General features: G+C 54.2%; 1 protein-coding gene across 3 annotated transcripts in view; it reads right to left on the bottom strand.

Moving 5' to 3' along the window:
* Positions 1–17,293, bottom strand: part of SLC2A1 (solute carrier family 2 member 1) — a 44,578-nt gene that overhangs the window by 23,761 nt on the left and 3,524 nt on the right. For 2 of the 3 annotated variants that reach the window (XM_027108872.1, XM_027108873.1), the window contains exon 2: positions 8,885–8,980. In XM_027108872.1, coding sequence (XP_026964673.1) covers positions 8,885–8,980 — 96 coding nt within the window. Of the gene's footprint in view, positions 1–267; positions 8,500–8,884; positions 8,981–17,293 lie in introns of those variants that run through there. The other variant, XR_003433292.1, reaches the window with a different exon arrangement.

The raw sequence follows: 17,293 nt of genomic DNA, 5'->3' as shown, positions 1-17,293 counted from the left end.
TAGGCAGTAAGTGCTTACTACCTAAATGGGTTTAAGGGTGTGAGGCTGAGGTCTTTAACCCTCTCCTTGGGATCTGGCTGGAGATGTTGAGGAACCATGTGTTAAGTGAGGTGTTACCAGAGCCTCCCCAGTTAAGTCTCCTGCATGTGGTAACAAGTCAGAGGGGCCAAACCCTGGCCATGGCTAGCTCCTTTACGGCTCCTGAGCCCCTTGCTGCTTAGACCACTTTATGGGGTTGAGGCACGGTGAGCAGCCAGCACCGTCCACCTTGGCCCCAGGCTCATCCTCTTCACCCCCCAGCAGCACTTCTTGGCCAAGCCGAGGTTGCCCACTGGGTTCCTGCCTCTTGATCTGGTGCTTGAGATTTGTGGGAAGAAGCCAGTGTGGTTTTCCTTTCCTGTGGGCGGTGCGTGGGCTGTTTGTCCTCTCCCCTCGGGTCCATGCCCTGTGTGGGGGGGTGAAGCTGGCCCTTGGCCCAGGAAAGGCGGTGGGTCCCTGGAGAACAGGAGAACCCTGCGTGGGGAGAAGCTCTGGGGTCACCTCTTCCACCCAGCCGCTGCCTTGAGCATCATCCAGCAGTGGCTGGGTGCCCGTCATGGAAGAAGAGCCTCCTTACTGCTCTGCACCCTTAACAGGAGCCCACAGGCCCGGTCTCGGCAGCGAGCTTCCTGGCGGCCTCCTCAGCCCCGGCTCATGTCTGAGGCGAGGCCTCACACGTGCTTCTTCTGAATGCTCTTTCCTCACATTCTGGTTACAAGCCTGGGAGCTACCCTTGATCCTGCCACTGCCCCACATGCAGTCACTCACCAGGTCCTGTCCATAAAATCCTACCTCCTTATCGGTCCTCCTCTCTACTCACGCAGCACCTGCCCTAAGTCTCACCTGGATTCTGCTCCTGACTCCTCCCATCCACCGAAGCCAGATTCCAATTCCCACCATTATTCCCTGACTTGGCAGTCGAGCCCTGGACGTCAAGCAGACTAGGCTCAGCTCTCCGTTTGTCTCTGTTCCCTTGCCAGCCCATTCCCAACCCCTCTCCCTGCCAAGGGTCGGTGTGAGTGCCCGCGTGCTGGGGAGAAAGGGCAGGTCCCGGTCAGCCATGGCATCAGGCTGTTGGAAGCTGAGGGGCTATTAGAGCTCTTTCTCTAAGCATCCCCTCATTGAACCTAGGGCAGAGGCTCACTTGGTGACACTGTAGGGGCCAGCCTGGAGAAGCAGGATGGCCCTGGGCAGCTGCCATCCCTTGGACTGAATGGTTTCCAGTAAAGAGCTATTCCTCATCCCAGCAGTTCTCCTGGGGGTGAGGGTGGGGAGAGGCTTGTGTCATGTCTGTCATCCCCCCTCCCTTCCCTGCCTGGGTAACTGTGGCTGAAGGACCACACGTCTCTCTGTCTAGAGCAGAAGTTCTGACTTCCTCTGTGTCAGGGCAGCGTCTGTAGTGAGGCTCTGGGTGTGAGGCGGAGCCCACTGCCTGGCACATGGAGTAAGCTGTTCCTTGTGTCACTGTTATCTCAAGGAGAGAAGCCATCTCCTTGAGAGGAACATTAAGGACAGAGTTTTCCATTTTTTAATTACTGCAAGACAAAGCATTAACCTAGAATTATAGTACAAGAAAGAACCTGAAGGAACTAGAGGCTTGCCCTGGGGAGTAAAGCTCTATCTTCAGAACTTGCTGGCTGCCCAGGCCGAGGGACCCAGCAGGTCTGCAGAGCCCCAGGGCACAGACTTCAGCTCAGGGGAAAGAAGAGCTTTCTAGGCTTCAGAGGGTGAGATTACCCATGTTACAGTTAGTGAGTCCCCTGTCAGCAGGGAGCATACAAGTCAAAGTTTGGATCAGGGATTGATATAAACAATTTATGTAAAAGGCTAGATAGAAAATATTAGAGTCTGTTGATGACTGCTTATTTTTCTTCCCTTCCCTCCCTCCCCGCCACCCCAACCTTTTAAACACGTAAAACCCATTCTTGGCTCATAGGCCATACAAAAACAGGCTGCTAGCTGGATTTGGTCCCCCTGCCAACCCGTGTTCTAGAATTCCAGACCACTGCCAAGAGAAGGGGTATATGTTTTGGAATTTCTGGCTGCTCTCCACATATTCCCTGCAGAGGCCTGGTCTCCTAGATCAGCGGGCCCCAACCTTTTTGGCACCAGGGGCCGGTTTCATGGAAGAGGGTTTTTCCACGGACCGGGGGTGGCAGTGGGCGTGATTCAGGCAGTAACACGAGCGGTGGGGAGCGGCTGACCGGCCTGCCCGCCGCTCACCTCCTGCTGTGAGGCCCCCCGTACTGGTCCCTGGCCCGGGGGTTGGGGCCCCCTGTTCTAGATCATCCTGAGAGGGAATCAGCTCTCTCTCAACCCTTTCTTCTCTCTTAGATATACTGTGGGGATGAAGGGGTTAAACAGCCGCCCAAGCTTCGAGGTCCAGTCGGGAGGAAGAAAGGGCCAGCTTGTCCAGTTCAGCCCCTCAGCCTGGCTTTGACCCCTATTTCCAGTTCCCTACCTACCCCTCCCCCACAGCTGGGGCTGCCCCCGCCCCTCGCCCCAGGTGGTATGTCTCCATAGCAACTCAGCCACGCCCCAGGGTCAGCTGGGAGTTCGGAGACAGATGCTACAGGTGGGGCTGGACAGATAACTTCTGGGTTCCTCAGGGCCTCTCCCTGGGGCCTGGTGAAGAGGCCCAGGCAGGCAGATGGAGCTAGAAGCTGGGCCCCAACCCCAGAGCAGATGATCGGACCACCCTGGCTGCTTTTCTGGAAGAGCCCTGAGAAAGGCTTCTCTCCAAGCCTTTGCTCTGACCTCCTCACTGGTCCCTGGCCTTTGGGGTCTCCCCTGCAAACAGAAGGATCTTCATTTCCCCTGCTCACAGCTTTTCTTGTCTCCCCACCACCCTCAGGATGAAGTGTCTCTTCCCACCCCACATGGCAACGCCCCCATGCTGCCCGGGCACCCCACACCTCTGCACCTTCGCTTTGCTGCTGCTTCGCCTTCTGCCTGGTGAGCTGTTGGTCACTTTCTAGAGAACGCGCCATCCCTCCTCTGGAAAGCCTTCATAACCTCTTCATTACTGCAGTGGTTCCCAAACAGGGGCAATTTGCTCCCCCCCCCAACGTCTGGAGACATTTTTGGTTGTTACACTGGCAGGGGTAGAGGCCAGGGATGCTGCTAAACGCCCTACAGTGCATGGGACAGCCTCCGTGATGCCAAAGAACTATCTGGCCACAAATGTCTATGGTGTTGAGAAAAACCCTCCTCTATGGGCCAGGTACCCTCTCCCTCCCCCTTGTCCGCTTACACCAGCCTGTCCTTGTTTCCATCACCGCCCCGGACAGCTAACTATGAGGCACTGTGTGCTCCCTCTAGACTAAACTCCAACAGGGGGACAGTCTGGTTCATCTGGGTCCCAGCACAGGGCTGGAGGCAGAAAGCATTGTCACTAATTGATGAACAGGCCATGAACCGGAGAGGCTTAAGAGATGACGGAGCTGTGGCAGGGTGTCGTGGTGTAAGAGGCTGTGCAACTGTGCGTGGGAAACTGGGACGTCTGTGCGTGACTCAGCTTGAAGTAAGAGCAGGAGAGAGCAGCAGGGTAGCAGTTGTTGGCATGTAAAAGGGTGTTTCGGTGCCTGTAAGTGTAACTGCCATTTCTTCTGTGGTGGTCAAGGATGTAGAGTGGAGCCAGACTCCCTGGATTTAAATCCCAGCTCTGCCACTTACTAGCTGTGTGCCCTTGGTTTAATTGCTTAACATCTCTGTGCCCTAGTTTTTTATAATACAGGGATTATGGTGTCTCCCTAATGGGGTTATATTATATGGAACAATTGAATTATTGTTTCTAATGCATTTGGAACAATGCCTAGCACGTGACAAGTGAGCTGTAAGCTGTGAGAGTCCGTATAAGCGGAGATGGGCGAAGGGGAGAGGGGGCCCAGAGCCCTCTGGATCTAGGCAGAGATAAGGAGAGGCTGCCTGGAGCCTGGGCTGGGAAGCCCATCTTGCCTCCAGTACTTTCACTCACCAAGCAGGTCGTCCTGGGCAGACCTTGCCTGCTCTCTAGACCAAGTTCTTCCTTTGGCAAACAAGGAACGTTGAGCCTGCGGACTGTCAGGCCCCTTCCAGCCCAAGCGGTCTGGTTTCTGAGGATGCCTCAGACATGCCCGACACTGTCCCTTGGCCGGGCACTCATGGTTCCTCAATGGCCTTTAGTCACCTCTGTTGGCAGCTCAGCCGTTTGGGGAGGGGAGAGGTAGTTCTCTCCACTCAGCATGACGGTCAGGACGCCCCTGCTCATTTATCTGCTCTCTGTGTGACTGGGCTCCCCTCCCACCCTGCAGAGGCCGGAGGCCTGGCAGGGATGTCGTCATCAGGCGTGAGGCCTGGCGTCCATCTGTAACTCAGCCTCTCACTCTCCAGGTGACCCCTCCCAGCCTCGGTGCCTCCTTTATGAGGGGAAGATAAGCCCGGCCCCACCCACCTTGTGGGGCTGCTGTGAGGAGGCAACTTATTAGGAGGTGCTTTGTAAACATTTAAGATGATGTTATGATTAATTAACCACTTCCAAGAGGAAGCCCTTTGGGGCCTGTTTTATGGAGGAGACCAAGCTTCCGGTAATTAACAGCAGTACTGGCACCCTCACCTCTAGTGGGACAAAGTCTCCATTGGCAAGTAGGCCAACCTGGCCAGCGCAGTGCAGTTTCCTAAGGGAAGTGCCTCTAGACAGACAAGGGGGGTCGGCCTGGTCAGCGCGGGCCGTTAGCAATTCCCCATCAGTGGAACACTTCATGCCACCGCATCTCTGCACAAGCCGTTCCTATTGCCTGGGATACCCGCCCCTCCTTCCCTCTGGGGCCGATTTGCCCTCAAGGTCTAGCACAGCTGCTAACTCCTTCGTGAGGCCCCTTCTGTCTCTGCCATCAGCCCTACCCCCAGCATTAGTCATTCCTTTCTCTTCGTTCCCATAGCACCGAGAAGCCCTCCGTTAATAATACTGCGGCTCTTCCCAAGGGGTCTCTCCTCCCCACCCCGCCTCTGCACTCTGGATGGTTGAATGTCTGGACGGCAGGGACAGGGCCCAGCTCTGACCATGTGTCAGGCAGCTTCCTGAGGGCCAGGGTGAGCCTGCGGTGTTCTTGGCTCTATCCCTCCCCCCATCTAGGGCAGTGCCTGGCATAGTCCACGTTGAGTGACGGTGTTGGCACAATCACTGGGCCCTCCCAGGACAATGGCTATGGTGCCTCCCGAGGCATGGCTGTCGGCTCTGAGCCCCGCTTTCATCTCTTCCTCTAGTGTTGTCCTCTCCCCTCTTCACCTGTTAAGTTTATCCTGTTTGCTCCGGGTTGGGAAAACTATGGCCAGGCTTATGAGAAGTGTCTGTAAAGTACAAGAGTAAACAGGCGGAGGAGTGCCTGAGCACACTCCCCCGGAAACGCCACGCAGGTCTCTCACCTCAGTCCTCAGAGGCCGGCTGCCCAAGTGACCTTTGGACAGGTGCCCGCAAATGCTCCTATAAATGTTTACCGCTGGGCCGTCTGTGCTGCCCGGATCCCCTGCCCGCTGTCCCGCCCATCTTCCACTGTAATTCTCACCTTTCGCCTGTTTCTGATTAGATGGGAAGTCCCAAGAATTAGAGAACATCACTCTGGGTTTGTCCACAACTGCACCCTTGTCTTAGTCCCTTCCGGCCAAATGCGACCCCTTTGCCTCTGCTCCACCACCACCGGCCTCCTGAAGGACCACCCCCCCCTCCTTATCTTCACCCTCTCCTCCTCTGCTGATTCCTTACAAGCTGTTTAAAACTGAAGTCTTCGTATTAAAAAAAACCTTAGCCAGACAACCCCTCTGGCGACCACCCTTCTTTCTTCCTTCTCTACCGAGTCCCTTGGAAGGGCTGTCTCTGCTCTCCCCCATCTCCCTTCTCCCTGTTCAACCTACTGCAGGGAGGTCTCTACCCACAGGACTCCACTTGGACAGCCTTTGCCACAGCAGGGTCACCGGAGGGTCTTTTGCCTTTGGCAATATGGAGCTGATCTGCCCAGGTCAGCCTCCGGAGCACTGGATAGCATCCCTTCACTCCGTCCACATCTGAGTGCCTGTTCCTATGGACGGGCACTGCTCTAGGGACGAAGGACATGGCCATGGACGCTCATCCTCAGGCGCTTCCATTCTTCCTCTGGCTCAGAAGGGTCTGGTCTCCTGGCGTAGAGGTGCCAGCTCTCCTCCTCCTTCCCAGGATCTTCTGTCAGTGGGTGTGCTCTCCAGGGCTTGACCCTTACTTCTCTTTTTACTCTGCAGTCCCTCTGGGAGATCCTTCTCTATCACTATGGATACCGGTGACCAACCTATCGGTCTTCTCCCACTGACTACCCTCCAAAGAAACAGACCCCCGTGTCCAAGTGCTTGTCCCGCCGTGTCACTAAACCTCAGTTCCTGCATATCCCACGGCACCTCCCTACTCTGCCTCCAGACCCACATCGCCCGAACCAGAAATCTAGAAGCCAGTTTTAAACCCCACTCTCTCATCCTCAGGCTGAATTGATGATCAGCTCCTGCCCATTCTTCCTATTCAGTGTTGGTTTTTCTACCCCTAGTACAGCAGCAGCCTTCTCACTATTTCCCTGTCTCTAGTTTCACATTCTGAGACCCATCCCACTGCACCAGACGCCTGAATCATTTCCCTAAAATGCAAATCTGATCCTATCTGTCCTCTTTAGTGGAGTTCTGAAGTCCACACTCCCCAGCTCGGCCTACGCATTGGTGCCCACCTGCCCATTCTTGCTGTGCCACGCCCTGCCAGTGGCTGAAGATTCTGCAGATGAAACTACCGACCACAAGAGCCCCTTGTGGGCAGCTTCTGGCTTACCTCGTCGCCCTCCCATCCTTCTCCCTCCTCCCATTTACCCTAGTGACACACAGACTTTCTTTCCTCTGGGCATTTTATCCCCACCTGTGGGCCCCTGCTTACCACAACCCTGTTCTGTTTCCGGAAAACACCTCTATCCTGTTCTTAGAGTCCTAGTTCTGTCACCATGCGTAACTCACTATGTGATCACAGTCACATGACCACCCCTGTGATCACTTAATCCAGTGCTTCTCATCTTTTGCTGCACATTAGAATCAACTGGGGAGCTTTAAAACTTTGATGCCCAGACAGCATCCCAGACCAATGAGGTCAGATTCTGTAAGTGTCAGGGGACACTGTCTGTCCCCTGTCTCTAAGACTGTACACACTTTGCATCTGTAAGGATTCCCAAAGGAAGCCAGCTCCGAGGCACACACCTTGGCAAGATCTGCTCAGAGCACTTAGCAGAAGCAGGGCTTGGAACTGCTTCAAGCATGGGCCCACGGTCGCCATTTCCCACAAGCTTGGAAAAGCCCCATCACGTCCGCTGCAGCTGAGCATGACTCAGCAGGCCTGGCCGCTCTGGTGACCTGCTCCCCAGCATCGGGTGTGGCCCCCACGGCCACCCTCCGCCTATTTGGAGGAGGCCCAGCTCCCCCAAACAGGCCCCAATCCTCGGGAAGCAGCCACATTCACTTCCTGGCCTCACCCGTCTGGACCATGAATGTGGCCTTGACAGGACAATCCACTCTCATCTTGTCCTGCCCGGGAAGGTAGAGACTTTTAAACTGACCAGGTGGCTGGTCCGGAAGACAGCCTGAGGTTGTGTAAACAACAGAGTTTGGCTTCTGACTCCACCATCCCCTAGCTATGTGACCTTGAGCCCATTGGTCATTTGACCTGCCCTGGGCCTTGGTTTTCGGGTGTATAAAATGGAAATCACCGCCCGACCTTATGAATGTACACAACAGGCCTGGCGCAGAGGAGGGGCTCGTTACAGTCTCCTTTCCTGCCCCCATCCTCCGCTCTCCTCCCCAGAGCGGTGGGTTGGCTACGCTGGAGGCCCTCACCGGGGCACCCCCCAGTCCCGACACTGGTGAGCACGTGAGGACAGATCTGGGTTGTGCTGTGGGGAGAAGGGAATAAGCGCACACTTGCACCCCTCCAGTTCCCTAGGGCAAGACGCCATTTTTGCTTTGCCTGGCCCAGGGCCTCCAGGGAGATAGGCAGTTTCAGCCTAGAATGGGCTCCCTTACAAGGGAGTGTGCTGCATGTGGATGGGTGAGAGCACGGGCTTGGGGACCACCTGGCAGGGAGGGCGCCAAGGCAGACTGGTGTCGTATACCAGCTCCATCCCTGACTAGCTGGTCATGCTGGGCAGGTTCTGGCCATTCCCCACACCTGCAGGGTAGGAGTGGGCACCGCTGCCTGCCTGCCTTAGGGCTCGGTGTGATCAGGTGAGAAAAGCACCACGGAAGCCCTCTGTAGCCCCAGAGGGCCACACGAATGCAGCATCACTACACCGAACACGGCTTCAATTTTTACAAATTTCTGTGTCGGGTGGGAGGTTGGTCAAGATGACCTATAAAGGGCTTCCCTGGTGGTGCAGTGGTTGAGAGTCCACCTTCCAATGCAGGGGACATGGGTTTGTGCCCCGGTCCGGGAAGATCCCACATGCCGTGGAGCGGCTGGGCCCGTGAGCCATGGCCGCTGAGCCTGCACGTCCAGAGCCTGTGCTCCGCAACGGGAGAGGCCACAACAGTGAGAGGCCCGCGTACCACAAAAAAAAAAAAAGAAAAAAAGGTAACCTATAAAGACCCCGTGGTTCTGTGGGCCCCAAGGTTCCAAGGCCAAAGCTAAGAGTCTCTAACCCATTCAGGGCCAGAATATTGGCTGGTAAGGCAGATGGTGAGTTGATGTAAATGACTCCAATGTCCAAGAGGCAGGGTGAGCACGTGTGTGTGTGTGTGTGTGTGTGTGTGTGATGGGGGCAGGGGTGCACAGCAGAGCCCTCTGGTCTCGAGAAGCCTAGGACAGCACAGCACTCACCTTCTGGGGGGCATTGATGACTCCAGTGTTGTAGCCAAACTGCAGGGAGCCGAGCACTGCCCCTCCCACGGCCAGCATGAGGCGGCCCGTCAGCTTCTGCAGAGAGAAAAGCCCACACTGTTGGAGGCACGCCAGGCCCAGGTGACTAGAGGGCAGGGCCTGGGCTGGCAGGTTCCCTTGTTCAGATAGCTTGCCTGACTCCTGGCACCACACCAGCCCTTCTCTGAAGAAACCTGGCCACTTCCTGACCTCAGGTGCCCAAACCAGCCCTGCCAACTTCTAGACACCGGGCTGGCCAGACTCATTCCTGGGGAGAGAGGGTAATTAGGGTCTTCCCCCTCTCTGTAGCCAGGGCTTGGCCTTCTCCGGGGTCTCATTCCCCTGTTGAAGCCATGCCTGGGCTTGAGATGGCTCCAGACTCCCTGGCTGGGAGGCCCAGGAACCAAGGCAAGGGGGGCCCAGTTACGTGGGAGGAGCGGCATGGATGGGCGAAGTGCCCTGGATTTGGAGCCCAAGATGCCGGCTTCTAATTCCAGCCCACCTGCCTCCTTGCTCTGCGAATTCCAGCAGGTGAGTCCCCTTCCCCACTCCTCACGGCCCGTCTGGTTGCTTGTCTGCAAACCCTCGCCTCCATTCACAGGGTAGATACTGAGGCAGAGACAAGTTCCAGCTTACTCAGGGGTCTGCAGAGAGCCAGGCTGAAGCTCGGGGCAACCATCCCCAGACCACGAGCTTCCCAGGGTTGTTAGGACACAGATGACATACCAGCCAGGAATGTGCTTTGGAAAAGTACACGACACAAGGTGAGTAAGAGTGCTGGGTCGAGGTGTTTCCAATGGGCAGAGGGCTGGGGGAGAAAAAGCGCAGTGGGTTCTGTCACCTGGAAGCCAAGGGCCGGAGGCAGCAGGCAGGGAGGAGGCCAGCAGGCAGGAGGGCCCGGGGAGAGCAAGGTGCCTTGCTAGGGAGAGGACTTTTGTTTTCTTTTAAAATGAAGACGCCAAGATGTATGACAGTTAAGGCAGGCCCTTAACTGACCGAAAGAACGGGGCCCGGGGGGAGGGATGCCAAAGAAATGATGGGCGGGCATTCACCAGGTGCACCACACGGGGCTGGGCACTGGAGGGGAGGGGTGGAGGCACAGATCCTGAGCCGCACCTACCTGTGGAGGGGAGAGCCTCAGCTTGGCGATGGCCTTGGTCTCCCCCCCTCCCCCCAGAACCCAGAAGCAGCCCTGACTTCGAGATCCTCACAGATAGCGCTGGGCTTAGCTGTTAATCAGACACATTCCTAGTATGGTCTTTTCATTCTCTAGAAGCCGTCAGGCCATCGATTGCGAAAGCTAAGGTTCTCACGTCAGAGGCTGAGAGTAAGGTTTCAGCCAGCAGGAGTTCAGAGCCCATTCCTTGTCAAGGGAGAGCTGGATCCTTCCTTCCCACGGGCTCCTTCCTGGCCAGACTCTGGACATTCATCCTAGACGCTGGGCCTTTCCTCCCAGCGGGCTGCACTCCCTGTAAATCCTGTCTGTCACGGCCCACCCTGCCCAGCACCCCTCAGAGCCTCCCTCCCAACTCCTTAGGGAGCCTTCAGACCCAAGGCTGTTGGTTCCGAGTGGGTGGTGAGCACCTGACAGGCCTCCTCTGGTGGGCCCCGGCCAAGCCCAACTCCTCGGGTGACCACTGGGATTAAGTAAGAGGAGGTCACAAGGACGGCACGACAGCGGCTGTTGAACCCCCAGGTGGGGGCTTTCTGCCTGGTGAGTCACAGGTGTCACGGCTCAGGGTTGGCCTTGAGGTTGGCCATCGTCTGATACTAATGGTATACAAGGTATATATTATTCTAGTACACACTCGAATAAATAGAAAACTAGCAACGCAAACCTAGGATTTGAAAAAATGTGGCATAGCTATATAATGGAGTACTTAACAAAGAAAGCTCTTTAGGTACTGATTTGGCATACTCCCCAAGTTATATTAAGTAAAAAGCAAAGCTTCAGAACAGCGTGTTGTATGCTACCTTTTGTGTGGGAGGGAAAAAAAAAAAAGGCTAGGATGGGGGAGAATATACACATCTACTTCCTTAAAAGAATGCACAAGAAAGGTAACAGTGTACCTTGGGGATCTGGGTGGCAGAGGCAGGGTAGAAGGGAGAATTTTCATTTTATATCCCTTTGTACGTTTTTGAATTTTGAACCACATGAATGTATCACCTATTCAAAATATTTTTTACAAGCCCTGTGGTTTCATATTATTTAGAACACAGCAATTTAAATAAAAATAGAAGTGAAAAATGATACAGATGATATGCGGCTCTGGTAAAAATCGTGCCCTTGCATGAATGCCCTCGCAGAAGGGGCTCTGCTGGGGGGCAGTACTGTTAGTACAGCCCTGTCTCCAGTCTGGCTCTGGTGTGCCAGGGGTCTCTGGGCCTCTGAAGTCAGTCTTGGGGCCCTGCTGAGCAGCTGTGCCTCTGAGAGTGGGGGCTGCTGGGAGCCAAGGACAAAGCCCTCTGCTGGACTTTGCCACTTGGCAGGTCAAGGTCAAACTCTGCTTTAGAAAACCTGCCTACCCACCGGCTGGGTTACATCCACATCCACCCAGGCAGGCTGCTGTGTCAAGAACTACTAAAAGGCTCAGTGACTCGCGCCCCGGGCCCTGGTCCTGACATCAAGGAAGAGGCATCAGGTCCACTGGGAAGGGGAGGCTAGTGTGGTCTGAGCTTCAGCTGGGGCACTGCGGGAGCCCTGCAGGGATAGACTTGTAATTTTGCCTGGGACAGTCAATCAAAGGTGGGTTCCTGGGAGGTGACACTGGAGTTGGGCCGTGAAGGACATGCAGGGAGTCTGCCAAGTGGAGAAGCGGTGGCAAGACTGCATTCCAGGTAGACAGAACAGTACGTGCAGGGGGAAGAAGGGGGGGCCCTGCAAGGCCGGATCTAACGGGGTGCTCACTGTGGCTGGATGCTAGATCCAGGGGAGGAGCATGGCCCCCGCTCCTGGGTAGGCAAGCGGCACCCACCACCTCTCGCCCCCACCGCACCCAGCGTGCTCACGACAGGACTTGGAATCTGGAGACCCAGGCTGAAAGGCATTGAGCTGCTTCCCTCACCTTGGAGTTGAGATATGTGGTAGCCCTGACTCTGGGTCTCAGTTTCTTCACATAAGAAATGGGGATAAGAGTGCCTTCCCTTAAGGCTTGCTGTCAAGCTCTGCATCATGGAGCCGGCAGGGTTCACTCGACAGGTGTTCGCTGAATCAAGGAGGGATGGGAAGTCCCCATGGTACCATCTGCCTCCACCAGTCCCGTGGCTGGAACTGAAAAGCGGTAATGAAGTCCATTCATTCAACATGTATATATTTACGTGCCAAGCTGATGGACTCGCTGGTGATGCCTTAAAGAAGGGGTACAAGCCCCACAGCTCACAGCTTTCTTGTGGAAGCCTTTTATAGGGGTGGAGGAGCAAGGGAGAGTCTAGAATCTGGGACCATGGCCGCCCATCACCACCCCTGGGGATGGGGCTACCTCCTAAAACATCCCGTGCTGTTCCAGGCCTTTGCCCTTGCTGTGTGCTCTACAGTCTCCAGCTTCTGCTCCAAGCAGTTGGGAATACCCATCTGCTGTCCACCCACCACACTGGGAACTCCTTAAGAATGGTACCTAGGGTGCCCAGAGTAGGGCACAGCGCTGAATATTTATACAAAGCAAACCTGTCACTTCTGAAATTAACTTTTTGGGCAAAACTGGCTCTGCATGTATCTGTTCTCTGAGAACAGTGTTCATCCTAACAGATTTGAACTCGGCCATGTAGCAAACCCCTGATGAGTACTGGAACATCAGCTCTGAGAGCTGGAAACAGCCTAAAAGTAACTCTCCAGGCCCCCACCCCAACCCACAGGGCTGTGGAGGAAAGACCTCTGACCCGAGTTCAAATTCTGATTCTCCTAGGGGTGTCCCAGGCCTCTCAGTTCAGCAAGCGCTTGGGCTCGGGGTCCTGCACGAGGAGGCTCTCATGCCCTCACCCCTCACCACCCCATCCCAATTCTGGGGGTCCTGAGGCCCACTTAGAGCTCTCCTTCTCCCAGGAAGCCACTGATGAAATGTTGGCTTCAGAACCTCTCCTCCCACACACGGGGATGCCGGGTGGCCTAGCCAGGTCATGTAACTTGCCAAGCACCATGCGTGGCCTTTCGACTTGCATCCGTGGGCCGGGCCTTTCCCTGGCATGTACTCCAGCTCCGGGCTTTCCCAGTCAGTACTGGCGGAGGGAGGGCATGTGGCCACGCCATTCAGAGGTAGGTTACTCCCAATGGGAGGAGGGTCCGGGAGGAGGGTCCTGGAGCCGGGATGAGCCAGATGTCACTCACATCCTTTCCTCCTCCCACAGCTCCTGAGTAGCCCTGGGTGCACTGGAGCATGGGACAAGGACCTTGTAACTGCGTGGTCCCCAGTTCTAAGCAGGGTGGAGCAGGGGTTTATGGGATCCGTGACAGCTCCCTTTTTATTTATTTATTTATTTATTTATTTATTTATTTTTTACTTTAATTTTCTAAGATTTCATTTGAACAAAATTCTGGGAGATGAAAAAAGAAGCGCAAGAAACTGCAGAATTGCTGTAATACCCTCATGCGATGGATGGGGAGCCTAAGGTCAGAGGGTAGGGGCCCAGGATACTCGGCAAACAAAAGCTAATTCTGGGACTTGAGTTCTTTGGATTCCTGGACAAGGCATTTTACCCTCTGAACTCTTCCAGCCTGTCAGGTCTTTTCAAGAAGAAGAGTAATAACCATGTGGCGCCTGACCTTCAGGTGACCTCAGGCATTTACTCCTCCCAGCCATCTTCTTCAAGTCCTCCAGTGATGTCAGGACTTCTGCATGGCTGAGCCTCCCCTGCACCCCGCAGTGGCCCTGGAGGCAGAAGGTGCTCATCAGTCTTTAAAAGCAGAGAGGAGAGGGAGCTGCCACTTTTATCAGCACCAGCAGCACCGGGCAGGCCCTAGGCAACGTGCCAGGGGCTGCATCCACATCCTGATTTAACCACCATCACCAGGCTCTGGGGGAGAGATGGCTCCCACTTCATGGATGAGAAAATGGGAGACTCAGAGAGGAAAAGGCGGACGATCAGGAGGCCTTCGGCTGCTGGAAGCTTCAAACTGAGGGGTCTCTGCTGCCAAACCCTTCCTGCTCACGTCCTCCCCTGCTTCCGGGTACTGGTCCCCAAAGGAAGCAAGGTTTCTATCTGCTCCTTCCTTCCTATGTAGGTCAAATTCCATTCCAGCAACTCGCTGGGCCTTGCCCAGTTTGAGCCAGGACAGCCCAGGCCCAAGCTCAGAAACCTCTCGGTCGCTTGGGTAGATTTTGCTGTAAGCCCAGGTTGGTCAACTATGGTCCGTGGCCATATCCAGCCTGACAGCTAAGAATGGGTTTTACATTTTTAAGTGGCTGGGAAAAAAAAAAAAGAAGGCTAATATATTGTGATACATGAAAATTGTACTAAATTTAAATTTCAGGGGAGTTCCCTGGCAGTCCAGTGGTTAGGGCTCAGTGCTTTCACTGCCGTGGGCCTGAGGTTCAATCCCTGGTTGGGGAACTAAGACCCCACAAGCCGTGTGGCTCGGCAAAAAAAAAAAAAAAAAAAATCAAATTTCAGTTTCCATTAATAACATTTGATTGGAACACAGCCAAACTGTCCCCCATTCCTTTGGGGACCAGAAGTCTATATTGTTTATGGCTGCCTTTGTGCTACAACAGCAGACTGTATGGCCCACAGAGCCGATGGTATTTACTTACAATTTAGCCCATTACAGAAAAAATTTGCCCATCTCTGCTTTAAGCTCCAGGTGCTCTGAATTGCCAAGTGCAAACCCAACACACGAGCTGCACAGGACTTTTCAAAGCCTTCCAGGCAAAACCAAATCGTCTTCCAAAAAGGTGTTAAATGCAAACAAATGACTCCCTGAGAGTCAGCACCCGGGCATCTGGAGAAGCTGACACCCCAGAGAGGTACCCATTCAGTGGAGCGGTGGGCACCAATTTGACTATGATAAGATTAATTTGATAAGACCATGGGAATATGTAAAGGTCCCCAACACTCTCAGCAGACAAGTTTAAGTACCCCACTTGTGTGACCTTGAAAAATCCTCTTCCCCTAAGACCTCCTGTTCTCCATAAGAGAGGTTTCCTAAGAATAAGAAATTGTATTACTAAGGAAGGACAATACCTGAGTGCATGTTCCCAACACTATTCTAGTCAATGGGGATTCAGCAATAAACTCAACGGAATCCCTGCTTCATGGAACTTGATATTTTAGCTGGGGGCTGGCAGCGGCGGGTAGGGTGGAAGGATAGAGAAAAAAACACCTAAAATACATTAGGTGGTGAGTGGTATGAAGAGAGAAAGTGACGAGGACAATCACTTAATTCTTAATCACAGCGGGACATTTTGTGATGGAATATTATGCAGCTATTGGAAAGAATGCAACACATCTGTATGTACTTGATACGAAAAGAGTGCCGGGTAAAAAAGCAAAGTACTAAACGACGTATAGAATGTACATTTTGTGTACGGAAGGAGGAGATAACGAACTTGTATAATGGCACTTCCTTATATGTGCAGAGAGAAACACTGCACGTATTGGTGGGTGAACAGGATGGGCTGCACTGGGCTGCACAGAACTATGTAGAAAGCGTGATCCAATTACACTGAATTCCATTTATAGGCACACATACACACATGCACAAAAAGAGGTCTGTGAGGGTAAACACCAAACCATTACAACTGGGAGAAGATGTTTACTCTCCTCCTTTGCATGCTTCTCTATAGTTGGCTCCATTACAGTACTTCTGTAATTAAAAAAAAAACCCTGCAACCTGACCTAGAGAGGCAGGTATTATCCCTGTTACAGTTGAGGAAATTAGCTCCAACAGGAGCTGTGGCTGGTCCAATAGAGCTGTTTCTGGTGGAGCCCTTTCCTCCTCACTCCCCAGTGCCAAAATAATGGGGGTGAACTCTGGGCTAGGCGCTCTGGGCAGATGTCCTGTCCAGCAGAGGCCTCAGTAGCCAAAGGCTCGTTAAGCTGGGGTCTGGCGACAGCTCTCTCCCCTTCCAGGGTACCAAGGCCCTGGGGAGGCAAAAGCCAGCAAGGTGGTGGTGCTGAAGTCTTAGAAAGGGTGAACACTGCCCTCATTCTGCAGGAGTTCAAGGTCTGGGAGCCCTGCTCCGTTACTGCAAAACCCCAATGTTTATGCATTAGCTATTGAGCTACTCCCTCCCTGGCCTGGAGGCTGGATGGCAGAGCCTTAGGCTCCACTCCATGCCTCCCACGGAAGAGGCCGGTAACAACTGGAGGTTTGTTTTGGTGACCAGGCCTAGACACAGCCTCTCTGAGCCCATAGGTCCAACCAGGAGCCTTCTCAACCTCTACCATTCTGGGACGCAGGTTACCAAACTGAGCGGCTCCGCCCAGGAGTGAGGTGGGGGAGGGGTGAGGTTGCAGGTCCCAAGCCAACACTGCATGCTTCCCCTTTGTCCCAGGCCTCCCCAGCTCTGCCAGCTAGGGTGGGAGGGGGAGAGAACTGGATGCCTGTACCCTTGGAGCTGGAGCAGAGCTCTAGGCCCTGACATCCTGTGACCAGGAGGCACTGGGTAAAGCTGAGCTCCTTGAAGTCACAAGCTGATTACAGGGGGATTGGGGGTTGACCCAGCTCCAGGCCAGGTAGGGTTGGTCCCGGAATGGCCCAGCATGGGACAGGGATCATCATGGAGATGTTGACGATGTCCGTACACCCAAACTGGACGTGCAGAGGGTCCTTCCACTGAAAATAGCCGCCACCCTGCTTGAGGGCACTGGGCAGTCGCCACAACTACCATGCGGAGTGAGCCTCCATTTTACAGGGAAGAAAACCGAGGCTCTGAGGAAGGCCACTTCCCCCAGGTCATAGTTTTATGAGGATGTGTTTTGTTTCCATTCACAGAAGGCTTTCAGTTGTCAAATTATATCTAATCCAACTATTAGACTGCACCCAGAAAGTGGCTGGAAAGTCTGGGAGTCGGGGAACTCCTGCTCATTTGGGGTGAGTGGAAGGTGGCACATAGGACAGGGGTGTGCAGAAAAAAACATGTTCTTTAAAAACAATACTGAAGAACATCTCAAATTTTTTGTGACAGCCTTATCTTGGCTAAGCCTCTTTCCTTCTCTGGCCTCAGTTCCCTATTTGTCAAACAGGGTTGGGACATGCACTGGAAGGTCCCTTCCTGCTGGGGACTTTCTTTTATCCTCTTATGCCATCCTAGAAAGGTTAGCAGGTGTTTTGTGGTGGGAGGCTAGTATGTGACCTTGGAAAAGTCATTTTCCATTGGATTGTGATGTCATCATGACTTGTTATCACCCTCACGGGGGGGGGGGGGGGGGGGGGGC

Source organism: Aethalodelphis obliquidens, unplaced genomic scaffold, assembly GCF_003676395.1.
Source record: "Aethalodelphis obliquidens isolate GAN/ISIS:26980383/991018 unplaced genomic scaffold, ASM367639v1 scaffold9, whole genome shotgun sequence".
Lineage (NCBI taxonomy): Eukaryota > Metazoa > Chordata > Mammalia > Artiodactyla > Delphinidae > Aethalodelphis > Aethalodelphis obliquidens.
The sequence above is the reverse complement of the archived record's forward strand: the minus strand, read 5'-3'. Positions and strand labels throughout refer to the sequence as shown.